Here is a 20,401-nt window from a genome sequence, read left to right as displayed (position 1 = left end):
GGTCTCTCTCTCTCTCTCTCTCTCTCTCGCTCTCTCTTCCCAGCTGAGCAGAAACGTAAACAGCAGTCTCCTTCTTCTTCTTCTTCTTCTTCTACTTTGGATTTTTGTCTTTTCCTGACAGGTTAGTTAAAGATGCTGTAGCAGAGTCGGTGGTGTTTCTGGGTCGGTGTCAGAGCGAGAATGAGGAAACAGGGCAGGGCGGAGATCAATGGGGGGGCAGAGAGGAGGAGACTGTGTGCTGCAGGTGGAGCACACACCTGTTACTTCACCTACAGACTTCCCATCAGCCGCGGCTAAACTCATCAGCGTATGCGCCTCGTATCTGGCTTCATTGCAGTTTTGACAGAGTATTTATTTTATTTTATTCTATTCTATTGTTTTTGTTATTTTATGCTGCTCTTAACTTTGTGCCGTCCGCTTTCCGCCGTGACCAAGCACATTTCACAGTTGTGGGACTAATAAAGGTTTATCTTATCTTATCTTTGGCTTATACAGTGTGTACAGTGTACAGTATTTATACAGTGTGTACAGTATTTATACAGCGCTAAAACAACATTCACCGCAATGCACTTCATTCTGCAGTATTCAACAGATCCTGCGTCATTATGATATTACATTAAATTCAATCCAATAATCAGATGATCTCCCACGTGCACGCAGCATTTCACATCTAAATGAGGTATTAAAAACAAACCAGTTGTATGTACAGCAAGTAAAATGTTGTAATATGAATAAGGAACACTAGAGGTCAGTGTTTATTCAGGTCATGTCCCTGATACTGTGACACAAATGCTCACGTCAAGACAGCATTTTTGTCCTTTTCATTTATTCTGTCGTTGGACAATGAACACATCTGGTGTGTGTGTCCCGTTTGCCTCCAGATGATTAAACCTGATTACTTTAAAGCGGGACAGTACTGCAGCTGGTAGAGTCTAAGCTACTCCTGATGTATACGGCATCACAATAATAAAAAAAAAAACCCAAACAAAACATTTGATTCAAAACCAAAAAAAAATAAATCTGACATTTAAAATTAAATAAATCAAAAAATAGTTGCTGTTAAAGCTAAATTCATTTATTTGATCAATAAATGTAAAACATATTGTTGGGTTATTTATTCAGCCAATTATAAAAGGGACTAAATCATATTAATATACTGATGTAATAACCCCAAAGCAACCATTAATAAAAGTAATTCGGAGAAGTATTTTTATTAACTGTGATTTTAATGATTGTGTTATTTATATCAACATCTGGTTCCATTTCCAGGAGGAATGTGTGTAATCCATAAGCTTCTACACTCCAGTCTTCTGTTTTATCCAGCTGCGGTATTTGGTAACCCGAGTGTAGACGCCGGGTGCGTATATGCGAGCGCAGCCTTTGCCCCAGCTCGTCACACCTGCCAGGAAAAAACGCCCGCGGGAGTTGGCGACAGACAGGGGCCCGCCGGAGTCGCCCTGAGAGAGAGCAGAACATGACAATCAACTAGGCTGACTTGCTGTGAAATATCTGCGACTGAGCTGAGTCCCAAGAAGCAACATATTACAAACAATTTTGAAATCCACTGTATTCTTAATATTCAGTTTTTTGATATTGTCAATGTGTTTATACATAATGCTATTGTATTTAATCAGTGCTGAAGCAACAGTCACCCCAATGCACTTTATACTGTATTATTCAACAGATCCTACATTATTATAGTAGTCAGCTTTATTTTTTACAATTATTACAGATGTTTTAAGGCTGTAAAACCCGTCACTACACACTTTATACACTTTTCTCAGACAGGTATAAACATTTTCACACTTTTCTCTCAAAGTTCAAACCTTGGTAGAAACATACGTCCAGTATTATAGAATGAAACCAAAGATCAAACGCTGTTTTCAGGTGCAGAACATGGGAATAGAGCAGCTGTGAGAGAATTCAACATTAATGAATCAATGGTACGGAAGTGAAGGAAGCAAGAAGAATGAGTTGAGTAGAGTTTGACTTATCTGACTGTTTTGTTTCACTTAATGTGCCTTATAATCCGGTGCGCCTTATGGTCCGAAAAATATGCTTCTACCTTCCTTTAGCATGTCCAGAAGTCCAACTTTTTGTGCAATGTTTAGCTGGGTGCTACTACAGGTGCCTTTGACGGTGCAAAACGTTTCGTCGACATTGTTGTGTTTGTTGGGTAGAAAACTTACAGTACAGCACTTCAGAGTCACACTGCTAGCGATTGAAGATTTATGTATATTTGACCAGCTGAACGCATTCTGTGCTGTACAGGAGACACGGCACGAGATTGATTGACAGTGGCCTACAGCCAATCAGGACACAGAACGCAATGCCCTGTAAAAAAAAAAAAAAAATTAGCGAAACAGCGAGGCCACGTAAGGTGAACCGCGTTATGGTGAGGGACCACTGTACTGAAAACAAACCAGTTGTATCGGTTGTAAAATGTGCCAGGACTATGTGATGTAATATGAATAAGAAACACTAGAGGTCACTGTTTAATCAGTTCATTCCCTTTATACATGTCATGTCCCTGATACTGTGACACAGAAGCTCACATGAAGAAAGGATTTGAGAAAGCATAGCTATCGTTTAACGATGAACACATCTGGTCTGTTTCCTGTTTTTCTCCAGATGATTAAACCTGCGAGCAGAACAGTAGTGCAGCTGGTAGTGTCTATAATAAGCTACTGCTGATGTAAACTGCATCACAATTAAAAAACAAAAAACTTCTGTTATGTAAAATTAAATAAATGAATAACAATAGTTGCCGTTAAAGCTAAATTCATTTATTATGTTTTATATACATAAATTGGTGGCTTCTACTGTGTAAGTTTCCCTTAAGTTGCAACGTCTGGTGCCGAAAACCTTTAAACCATTTATTAGTAATTACCTTTGCAGACTGATCTTAAAAATAATCAGAAGTCATTGTGAGCTGCATAACTCACCCAGTGGATTTTTTTAAGGTTTAAAGTTTTAGGCATGGCCCCCTTAACAGCACAGGCAGCTTCACTAGGCTCTACATCATCAAATGGAATCATCTGTGATCATATAGCTGTGTGGTACCACACTCCCAATACATTTTACTTCTGCTATATTATTTTTAACCTGTTTAGCACTAACTAGCATGTAGCTATGTGGAGCCTTATGGACTTAGCTTGCTAACCAAGCTAGCACTACCTACTCTCTTCATGCACTTCATACACTCTTCCAAACATGGTCACTTTTGGCTCCAGAAAATCACATATTTGAGAGCTATGAAGCTAACACTGAGGCTGATGAGTAGCTCACAAACCAATAGGTGGCAGTGAAGAGCTGTATGCATCTTTTATATACAGTCTATAGGTTCCTCTGTGAACTAAGCACTCTTGTTTAGTAAATTCATCAAACAAATGCAGCTGTAAAAACCAAAACAGCAGCAAAGTACTTCACCTTTTCTCTCACTATTACAAGCGTGTGTGAATTATCTGTACCTTACAGGTGTCCACGCCTCCTGAAAGGACTCCAGCACACAGCATGTTACCCGTGACCCTGTAATTCAGTACAACATTACACAGCCAGCTGTTGATGATCTTAACTTCCGCCTTCTGGAGGATGGCCGCCGCGGCACCTGACAGACAACAAAGTCGTGTTCTATAAAGCTTGTTGATGAATGACAAAGCGATTCAATACTGTTTGATCCTGTTTATGCTGTTTTAAAGGCAGCACATAAATCCTAATTTCAAAGTGGGGTTTATAATCAATCGTAGCTTCTAACATGTTGCTAAAACCTTGAACTCATTTGGTCACCCTCTATTCTTTACTTCAGTCATGAAAACCTTGCTTCCAGTGGTACACACTTTTGAGTGAGAAATACAGGCAAACACATTTATAGGCAGCTGTAAAACAAATATGATGTCAACACAAGCTCAAGTTGTGGATTATAGCTAGAATAATTACTCTTCTGACCCTGTCTGTTGCTAGGTCAAGTTTTTTTAGCATGCTGGATTGCTCCTGAGGTGGATTCAAGTGATAGATGACAAGCCTTCCCATGCTTGACTGATTTTCCCTCGTTTTCCACTTGATGATCTGCTGCACCTTGCGGTATTGTAGGCCTGTATCACCCACCCTTTCACACACAGTTGGTTATACATAAGACCACTGACTGACATTTTCTCAGTTCCAATTTTTGGACTATTCCCCTTGGTGTTTTATTTGGGACTGTCAATAATAAGCTGCAGTGTAAAATGTTCTCCACATTTGAAAGGTGTGTGAGATCTTCCTTTGAATGGACACTGAATTTGAGAAATCTGTTTTCTATAACAGTTTAGGATTCAGGTTACCAGGGTGTACCCAACATTGAGAACTAAGACTTGGCCAAGTCTTTATATTAGTAGTTTTATGTCCTTTTACCTTTATTTATTTTTTATATTTCTTTCTTTAGTGAAGGTTACAAATGATCTTCTTATGGCCTCTGACAGTGGACTCATCTCTGTGCTTGTCCTGCTAGACCTCAGTGCAGCGTTCAATACTGTTAACCATAAAATTTTATTACCGTGATTAGAGCATGCTGTAGGTATTACAGGTACTGTGCTGCAGTGGTTTGTATCATATCTATCTAATAGACTCCAGTTTGTGCATGTAAATGGAGAGTCCTCTTCACACACTGAGGTTAATTATGGAGTTCCACAGGGTTCAGTGCTAGGACCAATTCTGTTTACATTATACATGCTTCCCCTAGGCAGCATCATTAGAAGACATAGCATACATTTACACTGCTATGCAGATGACACCCAGCTCTATCTGTCCATGAAACCAGATAACACACACCAATGAGTTAAACTGCAGGAATGTCTTAAAGACATAAAGACCTGGATGGCCGCTAACTTTCTGCTTCTTAATTCAGATCAAACTGAGGTTATTGTACTCGGCGCTGAAAATCTTAGAAATATGGTATCTAACCAGATTCTTACTCTGGATGGCATTACCTTGGCCTCCAGTAACACTGTGAGGAACCTTGGAGTCATTTTTGACCAGGACATGTCCTTCAACGCACATATTAAACAAATATGTAAGACTGCGTTCTTCCATTTGTGCAACATCTCTAAAGTTAGAAATATCCTGTCTCAGAGTGACGCTGAAAAACTAGTTCATGCATTTATTACTTCGAGGCTGGACGACTGTAATTCATTATTATCAGGATGTCCTAAACACTCCCTGAAAAGCCTTCAGTTAATCCAAAATGCTGCAGCAAGAGTCCTGACAGGGACTAGAAAGAGAGAGCAGATTTCTCCTGTTTTGGCTTCCCTTCATTGGCTTCCTGTTAAATCCAGAATTCAAAATCCTGCTCCTCACATACAAGGTCTTAAAGGTCCCATGTTATCTTAATGACCTTGTAGTACCATATTAGAGCACTTCGCTCTCGCTCTGCAGGCCTACTTGTTGTTCCTAGAGTATTTAAAAGTAGAATGGGAGGCAGAGCCTTCAGTTTTCAGGCCCCTCTTCTGTGGAACCAGCTTCCAGTTTGGATTCAGGAGACAGACACTATCTCTACTTTCAAGATTAGGCTTCAAACTTTCCTTTTTGCTAAAGCATATAGTTAGGGCTGGACCAGGTGACCCTGAATCCTCCCTTAGTTATGCTGCAATAGACGTAGGCTGCCGGGGGATTCCCATGATGCATTGAGTTTTTCTTCTTCAGTCACTGTGTGTTAACAGACCTCTCTGCATTGAATCATACTTGTTATTAATCTCTGTCTCTCTTCCACAGCATGTCTTTATCCTGTCTTCCTTCTCTCACCCCAACCAATCACAGCAGATGGCCCCGCCCCTCCCTGAGCCTGGTTCTGTCGGAGGTTTCTTCCTGTTAAAAGGGAGTTTTTCCTTCCAACTGTCGCCAAAGTGCTTGCTCATAGGGGGTCATATGATTGTTGGGCTTTTTTCTCTGTATGTAGGGTCTATCTTACAATATAAAGCACCTTGATGTGACTTTTATTTTGATTAGATTTTTTCCACACTTGTGTAAAGTGCCTTATCCCTGTGGTTGTCAAAACTTATGGTTCGCTAAAGGCAGCTGGTTCTTTTCAGTCACACCCCTGTGCTCCTATAGTTGGACATATTGGCCCATTAATATAATCTATTCAGTAATTCCCCTTACTGTGTTACATTGTCATCACCTTACAGTGTAGAAAGATATTAACTTTGACACAGTGTTTCAGTACTTCTTTATTATCATCTCACCTCCCTGCAGGGTATTCCCCCAGCCAGTGATCCAAGCCTCTTGGCCTGATGGGAAGTAGTAGGTGGAGGAAGGCAGGCAGATGGGTCTGATGTGCTGGGTTAGGTTGACTCTGGTGTCCAGCTCCATCAGCGCAATGTCACTGTCTTCAGTGTATCTGTTGTAGTACCTGTGAGCGATGATCTGCTTCACACCCCTCTTTACTGTCCACTCATTGGTCTGGTTCTGCACTTGCAATCCCAGGAAAGCCTCCCATTTGTGAGCCTGAGACAGCCTGCACCATGAAAACAGTCAGGGCTGTAAATAAATGCTTTAATTGCAATTGTAATGTAATTACATTTGAAATGAAGATGGTTCAAAAATATTAAACAAGGATTAATGCTGAGAAAAGACATGCAGCATTTAATAATTACACATCTTTTGCCTTCATTAAGTCACATTTGTTTGATTTAAATTCTCTTGTACTTTTGTTAATGTCTCTACTTTCTAAAATTCAACTGTTTTATTTATATAACACCAAACCACAACAACAGTAGCTTCAGAGCACCACGTTGTGAGGTAAAGACCCTATAATAATCACGGTAAGGAAAAGCTCCATTTTAATAGGAAGAAACGTCAGGCAGAAACAGGCTCGGGGAGGGGCGGGGCCACTTTTAAATACTCTAGGAAAAACGCGTGAGAGTCTGTGAACGAAGTGCTCTATTGCTGTGATATGATACTATGGGCATTAGATGGGGTCTCATTATTCAAGGTCTTTTATGTAATGAGAAAGATTTTTAATTTAATTCTGGATTTAACAAGGATCCAATGAGTGAGAAACATGATCTCTCTTTTCTAGTCCTTGTCAGTACTTAAGTTTTTTCAAAGTGGGGCATTTATGTCCAGCACATCCCACAGATGCTAGATCGTTAATCCCCCACTGTTCCTTCCTTGGACCATCATAGGTATGTGGCGAGTTTCCTGCTGCAGGTGCAATGGACGCGCTTGCGTGGCATCTACAAACCACGCCCCGCCACAAGGTACATAGTGACCACTGCAGACTGGGAACTACAGGACAGACAGTTTTGGAGATGCTCTGATGCAGTCACCTAGCCATCACAATTTGGCCCTTGACAAATTTGCTCAAATCCTTACATTTTACAACATTTGCAGCAATATTTATCACTTAAAATAGAGCTCCTACTTGTAAACTGTAGTGTCTCGGACGCAGTGGGCAGCAGTCAGCAGCCAGCGGTCACTCAGCACAGAGGCTCCACACATGTGTCCTAGCCCCTCGAAGTGGAGGCTCACCTGCCAGGGCCACTCACCCACATTAGCTCCCCGACCCCCCACGATACGAGTGCTACTGTACAAACTCGTACCGCAATCTGAAAGCAAACACAGATCTTAATACACTAGAAAAGTCCCACTGCAACCATCTGTGGGTGAGTGTGTGGTAAACGTACCACAGTTAGCCTCGTCAGAGCCGTCCTCACAGTCCTGCTCTCCATCACACTCTGGGTTCAGTTTACTGATGCAGAGTCCATTACTGCAGTGGAAGGTGAACGCTGAGCACACCACTGAAGCTAAATGAAAGGACACACATATGATATCAGTCTCTAAGAAAATTCTAATACAAAGGAATCTTTTAGGTCAAAATATCAATTAAAATGTTTTTTTTATAAAATCTAATCTTAATTTTTAGTATCTCCAAATCATTTATATTAGCTTAAAGTTTTGTCATTCTTCACATTCATCAGGCCAGTGTTTCCCAACCACTGCTCTGGTGTTATTTAAAATTATTTAATTTTAATTAATGGGACTCATGGCAACACTTAAAGGGAAGAGGAACAACTTTATTGACTGACCGACGTGTTTCGGCTTTTAAGACAGGTGGAGATTATGTCTCCTCCCCCCGTCTTCATCAATAATGATCTAATCTAGTATTTACTTGGGCATGACTTAACCAATTAACCAATACCAACCTGTTATATGTCAACTGGTTTATCTATGAAGATATGATTGGTAAATTTTTCTGTTTCCTGCCTTTTATTTAAGCAAACTTCTTCTATGTGTTACTTTGACCCTGATGAAGGCCAGAAGCCAAAACGTGTTGGACAGTCAATAAAGTTGTTCCTCTTCCCTTTAAGTGTTGCTGGAGTCCCCGCATTGCACACATGTGGAAGTTAAAGTGAAACCAGTCATTTCTTGCACTAAATATTAGGGGCTAACTTTTTAAACGTTAGACAAAGAGATGTTTGATTAACTCACTGCAGTTGATTTCATCGCTGTTGTCCCCACAATCGTCCCAAACATCACACTGAGAAGTATTGCTGACGCACTTGTTGTTGTTGCACTGGAACATTCCTGTACAAGCTGAAAAGACAAACAAAAAAATCAGTTTATCTATTTATCTGGTTCAGAAAATCTGTCATGGCTGACCATGACTCAGGGGGTTGGGAAGCACATCTGTAACTGGAAAGTCGCCGGTTCAATCCCCGGGCTCTCTGTCCTGGTCATTGTGTCCTTGGGCAAGACACTTCACCCCTTCACTCTACCGCCTACTGGTGTTGGCCAGTAGGCGCCGATGGGGCGATGTGGCAGCCTCGCTTCTGACAGTCTGCCCCAGGGCAGCTGTGGCTACAACTGTAGCTGCCTCCACCAGTGTGTGAATGTGGAATTGTAAAGCGTTTTGAGTGCCTTGGAAAACGCTATATACATGCAATCCGTTATTATTATTACCGTTTCATGTAAACATTCATTTTAAAAAGAAAAAAAAAATCATCTTATTGATCATTTGGGGTGAAGTCAGTACTCATCAGTGAAACCCTGGTTGACACGCAGAACAAGTCAAACTTAGTTAAACTTAGTAGTCATTATGTTGTTTGTTGCGTTTGATGGTGACCATAGATGCATATTTATCTCAGTAAAAACAAATCTGCATTTGGTGCTAAACCTTTTTTAATTCTTATAAAACATGGATAAAGAGATGTTTGATGGACTCACTGCAGTTGATTTCATCGCTGTTGTCACCACAATCGTCCCAGCCGTCACACTGAGAAGTATTGCTGACGCACTTGTTGTTGTTGCACTGGAACATTCCTGTACAAGCTGAAAAGACAAACCAAAAAAATCAGTTTATCTATTTATCTGGTTCAGAAAATCCGTCATGGCCGACAATGGCTCAGGGGGTTGGGAAGCACATGTGTAACCGGAAAGTCTCCGATTCGATCCCCGGGCTCTGTCCTGGTCGTTGTGTCCTTGGGCAAGACACTTCACCCCTTCACCCTACCAACTGCTGGTGTTGGCCAGACGGGCCGATGGCGCGATATGGCAGCCTCGCTTCTGTCAGTCTGCCCCAGGGCAGCTGTGGTACAACTGTAGCTGCCTCCACCAGTGTGTGAACGTGAGAGTGAATGAATAGTGGAATTGTAAAGCGCTTTGAGTGCCTTGAAAAACGCTATATAAATGCAATCCGTTATTATTATTACCGTTTCATGTAAACATTCATTTTAAAAAGAAAAAAAAATCATCTTATTGATCATTTGGGTTGAAGTCAGTACTCATCAGTGAAACCCTGGTTGACAAGCAGAACAAGTCAAACGTAGTTACACTTAGTAGTCATTATGTTGTTTGTTGCGTTTGATGGTGACCGTAGATGCATATTTATCTCAGTAAAAACAAATCTGCATTTGGTGCTAAACCTTCTTTAATTCTTATAAGATGTTAGATAAAGAGATGTTTGATGGACTCACTGCAGTTGATCTCATCACTGTTGTCACCACAATCGTCCCAACCATCACATTGAAAACTCTTGCTGATGCACCTGTTATTGTTGCACTGGAATTTTCCAGGACAAGCTGATAAGACAAAAACAAAATCAGTTCATCTACCTGGTTCAGAAAATGTGTTAGTCTTATAAGTAATCATTTTTTAAAATTATCTTATGATCATCTGGGTTGAAGTATTTATCAGTGACCTCCCATAAAGAGCCCAGTATGAGTAGGTCTCTCTTTTCCCTCCACTTGCCCATTGTTTTGTACATTTCATTGTTTTTTCCAAATTACCACCTGTCTCCAACCTGTCTACCCATGTCATGTCTTTGCTATGTATGTGGGGTGAGGTGGGGTTTAAACTTCACAAAAAGAGATGTTTGATGGACTCACTGCAGTTGATTTCATCGCTGTTGTCACCACAATCGTCCCAGCCGTCACACTGAGAAGTATTGCTGACGCACTTGTTGTTGTTGCACTGGAACATTCCTGTACAAGCTGAAAAGACAAACAAAAAAAATCAGTTTATCTATTTATCTGGTTCGGAAACTCCGTCATGGCCGACAATGGCTCAGGGGGTTGGAACACACATCTGTAACCGGAAAGTCGCCGGTTCGAGCCCTGGGCTCTCTGTCCTGGTCATTGTGTCCTTGGGCAAGACACTTCACCAACTGCTGGTGTTGTTTGATGGTGACCGTAGATGCATATTTATCTCAGTAAAAACAAATCTGCATTTGGTGCTAAACCTTCTTTAATTCTTATAAGACGCTAGATAAAGAGATGTTTGATGGACTCACTGCAGTTGATCTCATCACTGTTGTCCCCACAATTGTCCCAACCATCACATTGAAAACTCTTGCTGATGCACCTGTTATTGTTGCACTGGAATCTTCCTGGACAAGCTGATGAGACAAAAACAAATCGGTTCATCGATTTACCTGGTTTCTACCTACTTTAGAAATTGCTGCAGTCCTTCAGGCAAACATTTTTTTAAAAGAAAAAAATATCTTAGCAATCAGTTGGGTTAAAGTCTGCAATGAAATGCTGGGTGACACCTAAGAGGAGTTTGAGTTAAACTTAGTGGTCAGCATGTTGCTTGTTGATTTTGTGGAGGATCATTATATAGCATTACAGCACAAGGTGAGCAGACTGGACATTTAACTGTAGAGATATTGTGCAAATGCAAGAAGGTTTCAAATCATCCTCTTATGGCCTCTGACAGTGGACTCATCTCTGTGCTTGTCCTGCTAGACCTCAGTGCAGCATTTGATACTGTCGACCATAATATCCTATTAGAGCGATTAGAACATGGTGTAGGTATTACAGGTACTGTGCTGCAGTGGTTTGTATCATATCTATCTAATAGACTCCAATTTGTGCATGTAAATGGAGAGTCCTCGTCACACACTGAGGTTAATTATGGAGTTCCACAGGGTTCAGTGCTAGGACCAATTCTGTTTACATTATACATGCTTCCCTTAGGCAGCATCATTAGAAGACATAGCATACATTTACACTGCTATGCAGATGACACCCAGCTCTATCTGTCCATGAAGCCAGATAACACACACCAATGAGTTAAACTGCAGGAATGTCTTAAAGACATAAAGACCTGGATGGCCGCTAACTTTCTGCTTCTTAATTCAGAACAAACTGAGGTTATTGTACTCGGCCCTGAAAATCTTAGAAATATGGTATCTAACCAGATTCTTACTCTGGATGGCATTACCTTGGCCTCCAGTAACACTGTGAGGAACCTTGGAGTCATTTTTGACCAGGACATGTCCTTCAACGCACATATTAAAGAAATATGTAAGACTGCTTTCTTCCATTTGTGCAACATCTCTAAAGTTAGAAATATCCTGTCTCAGAGTGACGCTGAAAAACTAGTTCATGCATTTATTACTTCGAGGCTGGACGACTGTAATTCATTATTATCAGGATGTCCTAAACACTCCCTGAAAAGCCTTCAGTTAATCCAAAATGCTGCAGCAAGAGTCCTGACAGGGACTAGAAAGAGAGAGCAGATTTCTCCTGTTTTGGCTTCCCTTCATTGGCTTCCTGTTAAATCTAGAATTGAATTCAAAATCCGGCTCCTCACACACAAGGTCTTAAATAATCAGGCCCCATCTTATCTTAATGACCTTGTAGTACCATATCACCCTATTAGAGCACTTCGCTCTCGCTCTGCAGGCCTACTTGTTGTTCCTAGAGTATTTAAAAGTAGAATGGGAGGCAGAGCCTTCAGTTTTCAGGCCCCTCTTCTGTGGAACCAGCTTCCAGTTTGGATTCCGGAGACAGACACTATCTCTACTTTCAAGATTAGGCTTCAAACTTTCCTTTTTGCTAAAGCATATAGTTAGGGCTGGACCAGGTGACCCTGAATCCTCCCTTAGTTATGCTGCAATAGACGTAGGCTGCCGGGGATTCCCATGATGCATTGAGTTTTTCCTTTCCAGTCACCTTTCTCACTCACTATGTGTTAACAGACCTCTCTGCATTGAATCATATCTGTTATTAATCTCTGTCTCTCTTCCACAGCATGTCTTTATCCTGTCTTCCTTCTCCCACCCCAACCAATCACAGCAGATGGCCCCGCCCCTCCCTGAGCCTGGTTCTGCTGGAGGTTTCTTCCTGTTAAAAGGGAGTTTTTCCTTCCCACTGTCGCCAAAGTGCTGCTCATAGGGGGTCATATGATTGTTGGGCTTTTCTCTGTACAATATAAAGCGCCTTGAGGCGACTTCTGTTGTGATTTGGTGCTATATAAATAAAATTGAATTGAATTGAATTGAAAAATAAAATTACTGACTGTGCTTTTCACATTTCACCGATATGTGACATATGCATTTTCCTCACATAATCCCAGTGAAAATATTTGTTTTTAAAAAGAAAACAAACAAAATAACACAAAAAAATTGTATCTTAATTTACTTTGTTTAGCCAAAGGAATCTGGGAGTAGCTTGCTTCAAAACCAGGGAAGTTTTCCTTCTCATTTGTGACCAGCGTCAGTAACATGACGTTTCCAGAAGAGAAGAAGGACAATAACTTTTGAGGATTCCCACACTGTCTGAGAAAAGAACACAGAGACAGAAACGTTAACCTTTAAAGAGGAACTTTACAGAAGCCTGAAAAGCCTGTTTTATTTCTGATAACACAGAGCAGGGGTACCACAGTCCTGGGGCTGGATGCATAAAGGATGTGTGTGAACAAAATTCCTCTTCTTGAACATACACTGGAATTTATTGTAAAAGACTGGTGTTTTAAAAATGCACAGCTATGCCATATAGTTTAGACAAGGTTTTGTTATGTTTTTTTAATTGTCTTTTTATTACATTAAGTTAAATAGGAATTAAAGAAGTTTGCATTTAATTTCAAAACACATCTACTTCATTGTGAATGTTATAATTCCATCAATAAAAAAATGTGTGCATCCATGTTTCATGCATCTGTGCATCCCTATAATAAGGTGAAACGTCAAACACACAGAGGTCACAAAACGCAAGACCTTCAGATAAGATGGACATACATAAATCTTTAAATGTCTTATTTTTTCTTACCTAAATTTCAAAACCCAAACATTCAGTCTACTCAGGCAACAAACAGAAACTTTGAGATAACTGACAGTTTAAATTCTGGGAGAGGAATCATTTGTCTCACTCTGTCAGAGCACGTTTCTCTATGGGAGCCAGCGAATCATAGGCTTTGATGAAGTCGCGCTGACAGTCGTCCTCCAAGTTCAGAGTGTGAAAGTCGAGCCTAACTCGGTGGCCCGGGTCTGCACGAAGCCTCCACTGCAAGTTGGCATTTGAAGGATAAGGATAGTCTGGAAACCCCGGGGAATGCACAATTCCACGATTCCTGACATGGATGTTGAAGAACTTCCTCTCTAAAAATATGTTAACAAAAGTAACATTGCATCATTGTTACTGTGCAACAGGATATGAAGGTCTTATGCTTTGTAACATATTCACCTAAATAAATAGACTATTTTACATTTTGAGGCAACTTAAATTTGTTTGAAATTTATTTTAACAAAATTTAAGCTTTACATTTAGAAATGCTTGAAGAAAACCCAGTACTCACTAGCTAATGTGGACCTGGTCAAGCGTGGATCTATAACTGTAAACACAAAGATAAATGTATTAGTAAATCACATAGATAATAAACTTTGCAGTCTTAAACACCTTTCTGCTTCTTCTCTCCTCCTGTCAAAATTGTGGCCATTTGAAAAAATAAATAACTTTAACAGTTTTACAGATGTAACATTATCTACAGCTAATTTCACAACCATTGGTATTTATTTAGAGTCTTTTTATTTAATTGATCTTTCTGAGTTAACTTCAGTAATTACTTCCTCCAAACCATCCCTACAAGACTGCTCAGGGAAGTCCTACCATTAATTAATGTTAATGAAAAGTTTCAGGTTTCAGAGTTCATCACAGCACAGAAACAGCTTTAGTGAAGGTTACAAGTGATCTTCTTATGGCCTCTGACAGTGGACTCATCTGTGTGGTTGTGCTAGACCTCAGTGCATCGTTCGATACTGTTGACCATAAAATTTTATTACCGTGATTAGAACATGCTGTAGGTATTACAGGTACTGTGCTACAGTGGTTTGTATCATATCTATCTAATAGACTCCAGTTTGTGCATGTAAATGGAGAGTCCTCTTCACACACTGAGGTTAATTATGGAGTTCCACAGGGTTCAGTGCTAGGACCAATTCTGTTTACATTATACATGCTTCCCTTAGGCAGCATCATTAGAAGACATAGCATACATTTACACTGCTATGCAGATGACACCCAGCTCTATCTGTCCATGAAGCCAGATAACACACACCAATGAGTTAAACTGCACAAATGTCTTAAAGACATCACCTTGTTATGTCAAACCTTGTGAGATGATGCTGCTGATGTTCAGGGTGTCACTGGGTTTCAGCAGTCCTTGTCCCTGTTGGCTCCATTCACTTTCTGCTGGAGGCTCCAGAGATTCAATGGCTTCATCCACAGTGGTTTGCTGAGGGATGGGGACATCAAACTCCGACTCATAATACACCATAATGCTGTTGTCCCCGCTGTCACCCTCACTGCTCCACAAGACACAGAGAGGATTTATACAGACTTTATTTTTAAAGTGCCCCACTGAACAAGAGAGTTCCATATTTTAGGTACAAACCAATCCACCACATTAAAACCAACCATCGAATACTCTGCAGAAGTGCAGGAGCTGCAATGCCAAACGCAGCAATGGAAGACACACCTGAGTGACGGGCTGAGGTTGAACACCAACAAGACTGAGAACTTAAAAGCCGGCCCCAAAATGACCGGAACATCAGCGTCGATGGGGAAGATCTGGCGAAGGTGTCTCACTTCAAGTACCTCGGATCGATGATCAGCAACGATGGCAACATCCTGCCAGAAGTACAAGCCAGGATTAATGCGGCCTGGATGAAGTGGCGCTAAGTCACTGGTGTTCTGTGTGACCGACGAATCCCCGACCATCTCAAGTGAAATATCTACAAGAGTGTATTGCGCCCTGTGGCCCTTTACGGATCAGAATGTTGGCCAGCAACCACAACGCATGAACAGTCCCTTCACACAATGGAAATGCGGTTGCTGCGATGGTGCCTGGGCCTGACACGATGGGACCACGTCATGAACATCAGCATCCGAAAGCGGCTAGGCATCACGCCGATCACAGAGAAAATGCAAGGAGTGCGACTGCGATGGTATGGGCATGTGGTCAGAAGTGATAAAAACTCAGTGGCAAGAACAGCACTGCGATTCAGTCCCCAAGGCCGGCGATAGAGGGGCAGACTAAAAAGGCGATGGATGGACAAAATCAAAGATGACGTGAAGAAGATAGGTACCAGCCTGAACGATGGCCTTGATCGTGCTGAATGGAGGCGGCTTTGCAGAAAAGCGGATCAGACAGAGTGGGAATAACGCTAGGAGGAAGAAGATCAAATATTCTGCAGATTCAAAAACCTTTGCATGTATAACCAGCACAGAAACTGGGTGGGGCTACATGGCATAGGTTTCCATGGCCAAGGCACTCCTGTAGCTGTAATGTATTGATGTCTCAGTACTTTTGTGTATAATGTGCCTCTGAGCATTACTGAGCCCCGGGCACGCAGCAGTGATTGTCCTTCCCTTGACCTTTTGGTCAGAACGAACTACTGGATATCAGGAGCAAGCAACAGACCAGCTGCTCTGGAAGCGCAGTCATAACCATTACATCTTGATCCAAGTCACAGTTGCACCGACTCTAATGCATCTTAGAAAACATTAACTTCAAGAACTGACAGTTGATTCAGCACCTTAACATCTTCAACTAGATAAGCTGATCACAGTGAACAAATGACAAACACACAACACTTAACAGTCAGCATGGCACCATGGCCACTGACAGTCAAGTTTCTGTTTCACAGTACCTGAAGGCCTGGATGGAGTTGCGGTTGAAGTATTTGGCCAGCACTGAGTTTTTGGAGTAAATCAGTTTGAGCTGAAAGAGAAAAAAGTCACACATCATTGCAGTGACTTCCTTTAATTGCCTCAACAAAGACAGAAACACACAACAGAGGAAGCCACAAGTTTGTGATAACATCAAGATTACAATACAGATTCATAGCAAGTCATTTTGATCCAAATCGACAAGATGGCATGGCACGTTATCTTTATGTAACAATCCTCAGACAGGCTGAGGTGTTTAAATGATGTCCAGTTGGTACGAAGTGGTCCAAGGTGTATCAAGAAAATATCCCCCACATCATTATAGCACCAGCAGCCTGAAGTGTTGACAAGATGGAGCCATGTTTCCTGTTGTTTACACCAAATTCTGACCCAAATGTCACAACAGAGATTTAGAGTTGATTTTACAGGCCAATTTATGAAACTGTATGAGAATAGAACTTTAGGATTGTTGTAATCTCACAATAAATGCTTTTATAGTGCTTAACAAATGTATTAGGCCACCATCCACCCTAAGGTTTATGCCACAGTTGCCCCAAATTAGCAGCATCGGTAATTACCCAAATTATTTTTTATGTTTCCCCCGTGGGTAATCCACAGGTATCAGCAGGCTCTTTAATAAAATTTTTTATCTTAATGCCATTTTTTATGTCATTAAGATGCTAAATTACTGTTATTTACTTTTGTTGGTGTTTTAGTGGTTGAATGTTATGCTTGATTAATTTCTGACTTGTGACAGTGTGCTGGCTCAAATTTGGGTAAAAAAATGTCAATTCAGTTGGAAATTTGTCACTGTTGTTCAAAATGGTCAAATATAAAGAACTCACTGAAAAGGAAACCGTCTGCACTAAAGCACTTTGTGATGCTGATCGTTCTCACTTTTATGACAGGTGTGTATATTTCATACTACTCTTCTTTGTTTCCTGAATAATTCTTTCTTCACAAGATAAAAACGGGAATCATCATAAAGTCCATATCGTGTCATAAAGCATATATGCTGTGAGTTTGTCAGGTCTCACCTGTTGGCTGACTTGAGCGGCCAGCTGAGTAAACTCTGAGCTGCTGGGATCTTCATGCTCTTGCAGGAATCGCTGGTTGCTGATTCCCATGGAGCCGATGTAAATTCTCTGCACCGTGTCATTGTTGTGTACTAAAGACACACAAAATGTTTAAAATATTTTATACACAACCTGGAATTTTTTAAAATTTACTCAACTAAATTGAAAAAGTTCATTTTTGAACACTTAGATAAAAAATGTCACAGTTAGCTGTGAAAGCATGTTTTTCAGAAAAGTTACCCGAGTTATACCAAAACCTTCAACTGCAGCAAGTTTCACTTTATATTAACAGAAACTTAATACAAAATATTTGTGGGAAAGTAACACACAGACCATAATACAGCACATACACAAATATTAGAATACTTAATATTGAAACACAGTCTCCATCATGACTTGTGATAGTTTGAAGAACTGTAATTATTTAGCAAATAGAGAAATGAATGTGTTATCAAAACTGGCTGCAATGGGGAATTGTTTTGCCATTAGCTTATAGTCAGCAGTAGACTGATTACAGAAGGAGCCATCCTTTATTTACAGTTCTCCCATCATCCTGGAAAGAAGGTCCATGTTCTCTGTAACCCCCACAAATGTGGCATTGATAGAAAACCCAGCATGTCCTCTTGACAGCACGATAGGACTGAAATAGATTGTGTAAATGGTGAAGGACATAGAGGTCTCTGACTCATGTCCTACACAGAAGACAAAAATGAATTGCTGGGTCTTAAGTTGATACCTGACTTGACTGCTGTCACTTTTTAGTTATGGGGTCACAAATTTTATATTTGGCTCCATTTTTTTCTATGTACCTATCTTTTAGTTATATCTATCTGTTTTAGTAAGTTTGTTCTTATATTCCCTTTTATTCTAGTATAATTACTGCCTTCAACCTGCTGACATATGTGGTACTTTGTTAAAGAGCATTTTATTTAATCATGTCTTAATTTCCCTGTTTCTGTTGTAAAGGGCTTTGGTGTACTGTTGTTTTTTTAAATGTGCTATATAAATAAAGTTGTGTTGTATTATATTGTATAAAGGCAGCTTACAGTGAAAGGGCCAGGGCAGCAGTTGACTCATCACAAGCAGAATAGCGACTGCTATCAGCAGGGTGACTCCTATCCACACCTTCATCCTGCAGAGATGAAGTTACATAAACAGTTACAGTTTATGTAACTGTAACTGTTTATGTAGACAGAGAGAGAGGGAGAGAGGAGACCACTGTTACAGACTAAAAAATATTCCACTGAAATACAAAAAATGGTGTTATGAGGAAGACAATGACACGCAGACACTGCAGAGCTGAAGACGGCACAGAAGGACTTCATCAGCCACAGAGTGCTGCAAGGATATTAAAAGGAACACAAACAAGATTTGCCTATTAAAACATTTAAGCTATGACAAATATGAACTATGAAAGGAAGCCTTTAAAGGGACACTGACCACAACAACAACAAGAAAAAGATATTTGAGGAGTGCCTTGAAATTTGAGATGAAGTAAAGTGTAACATCAATGATGACAGAATGTTAACAGGTTTTCAAGACTATGCACACATATCTGTAACACAGCTATAGGGTCGGGCTGCGTGTCTGCATCTCTTTGCAGAGGAAGCCACTGCAGCCCAGCACAGATGCATTTAGTTCTTTGTTGACTGAGACACTGTGCTGTGCTTTATAACGCCTGTAGAAGAAATCACAGCACAGGTGGTGCCATCTCCACAACGATACACTTTGTTCTGACGTGTCTGCATATGTCACACTCCTTTTTATTGACTTTAGTTCTGCCTTTAATATGATTTATATTCATATTGTGCTTAGTAAAAAGGATTAACCTTCAGCTGAACAATTCTTTATTAGGTGGTATCACACCTTTTATGAAAAAGAAGTGAAATGTAATTCAGTTTTATGTGACATCATAAGTAGCACAGTGTCACAGAACAGCTGTGGGCAGGAAAGGACCCAAACACAGACTTCACGGAGGCGAAATGTAAACTCAAACCAAACTATACTGGGGCATGTCTGTGAACTAATAAATGAAGACACACTGGGAAACACACAGCCATGAATGAGGGAGATCGCAACGCTGGACAGAAGAAAACAAAAGACCTTAATACACAGGGAATGACGAGGGAATAGGAAACTCATGGGGAACACAGTTGGGGCAAATTACACACAACTAGTGATGGGAATTGAGCCGGCTCTTTCGGCTCCCAACCGGCTCTTCAGGTTGTTTTGTTGCTTTAATTAATTTATTATCAACAACAATATGAAATTATGCACAAAAGGAATTCCAGGTTGGGAAGCTCATCTCGTAACCAGAAGGTTGCTGGTTCGATCCCCAGCTCTGTCTGTGTCGGTCGTTGTGTCCTTGGGTAAGACACTTCACCTACCGCCTACTGGTGATGGCCAGAGGGGCCGATGGCGCGATATGGCAGCCTCGCTTCTGTCAGTCTGCCCCAGGGCAGCTGTGGCTACAACTGTAGCTGCCTCCACCAGTGTGTGAATGAGAGTGAATGAATAGTGGAATTGTAAAGCGCTTTGAGGATCTCGAAAAGCGCTTTATGAATGCAATCCATTATTATTACTAATGTAAAAACAAACGTATAAATCTAAACGGTGGCCCCTGGAGACAAAGCAGAGAGAGAAAGAGAGCCAGGGACAACAACCAGACACAACATGGTCACATTAGAAAGGTACAACAATCATCCGTGTTGATCATCCACAATTATTTTCAGTTGCAAATGATAAAGGATTCAGAAGGTTTATTCATGCAGTGAATCCTATGTATGCAATTCCAAGCAGGAAAACACTCTCACACTTTAATTTATATTTAATTGTGTTGTGGTTTGCAGTGTTTTGTGTTGTTTCACTTTAAATTTGTTTAAAAGGAAAAAGCTGAAAATTAAA

At 40.7% G+C, this 20,401-nt stretch overlaps 1 protein-coding gene across 2 annotated transcripts; it reads right to left on the bottom strand.

Annotated features, from left to right (window-relative positions):
* Positions 1-1,295: 1,295 nt before the first annotated feature.
* LOC148097041 (suppressor of tumorigenicity 14 protein homolog) lies at positions 1,296-18,628 on the bottom strand. Of its 2 annotated transcripts, XM_087833626.1 has the most exons (17): positions 18,544-18,628; positions 17,459-17,589; positions 16,403-16,473; positions 14,862-15,055; positions 14,050-14,085; positions 13,624-13,852; positions 12,897-13,033; positions 10,763-10,867; positions 10,359-10,463; positions 9,948-10,052; positions 9,199-9,303; positions 8,464-8,568; positions 7,659-7,778; positions 7,397-7,580; positions 6,216-6,487; positions 3,471-3,607; positions 1,296-1,457 (listed from the first exon to the last, which is right to left on the bottom strand). In XM_087833626.1, the coding sequence occupies exons 1-17, from the start codon at positions 18,626-18,628 to the stop codon at positions 1,296-1,298; spliced, it is 2,283 nt and encodes a 760-aa protein (XP_087689752.1). The 2 variants fall into 2 exon arrangements, with proteins under 2 accessions (XP_087689752.1, XP_087689754.1); XM_087833628.1 differs by lacking the exons at positions 8,464-8,568; positions 9,199-9,303.
* Between the last annotated feature and the right edge of the window lie 1,773 nt (positions 18,629-20,401).

The sequence above is a fragment of the Neolamprologus brichardi genome, chromosome 20, assembly GCF_056152115.1.
Source record: "Neolamprologus brichardi isolate AB-2024 chromosome 20, ASM5615211v1, whole genome shotgun sequence".
Classification (NCBI taxonomy): domain Eukaryota; kingdom Metazoa; phylum Chordata; class Actinopteri; order Cichliformes; family Cichlidae; genus Neolamprologus; species Neolamprologus brichardi.
This window is presented reverse-complemented; position numbering and strand designations above follow the sequence as displayed.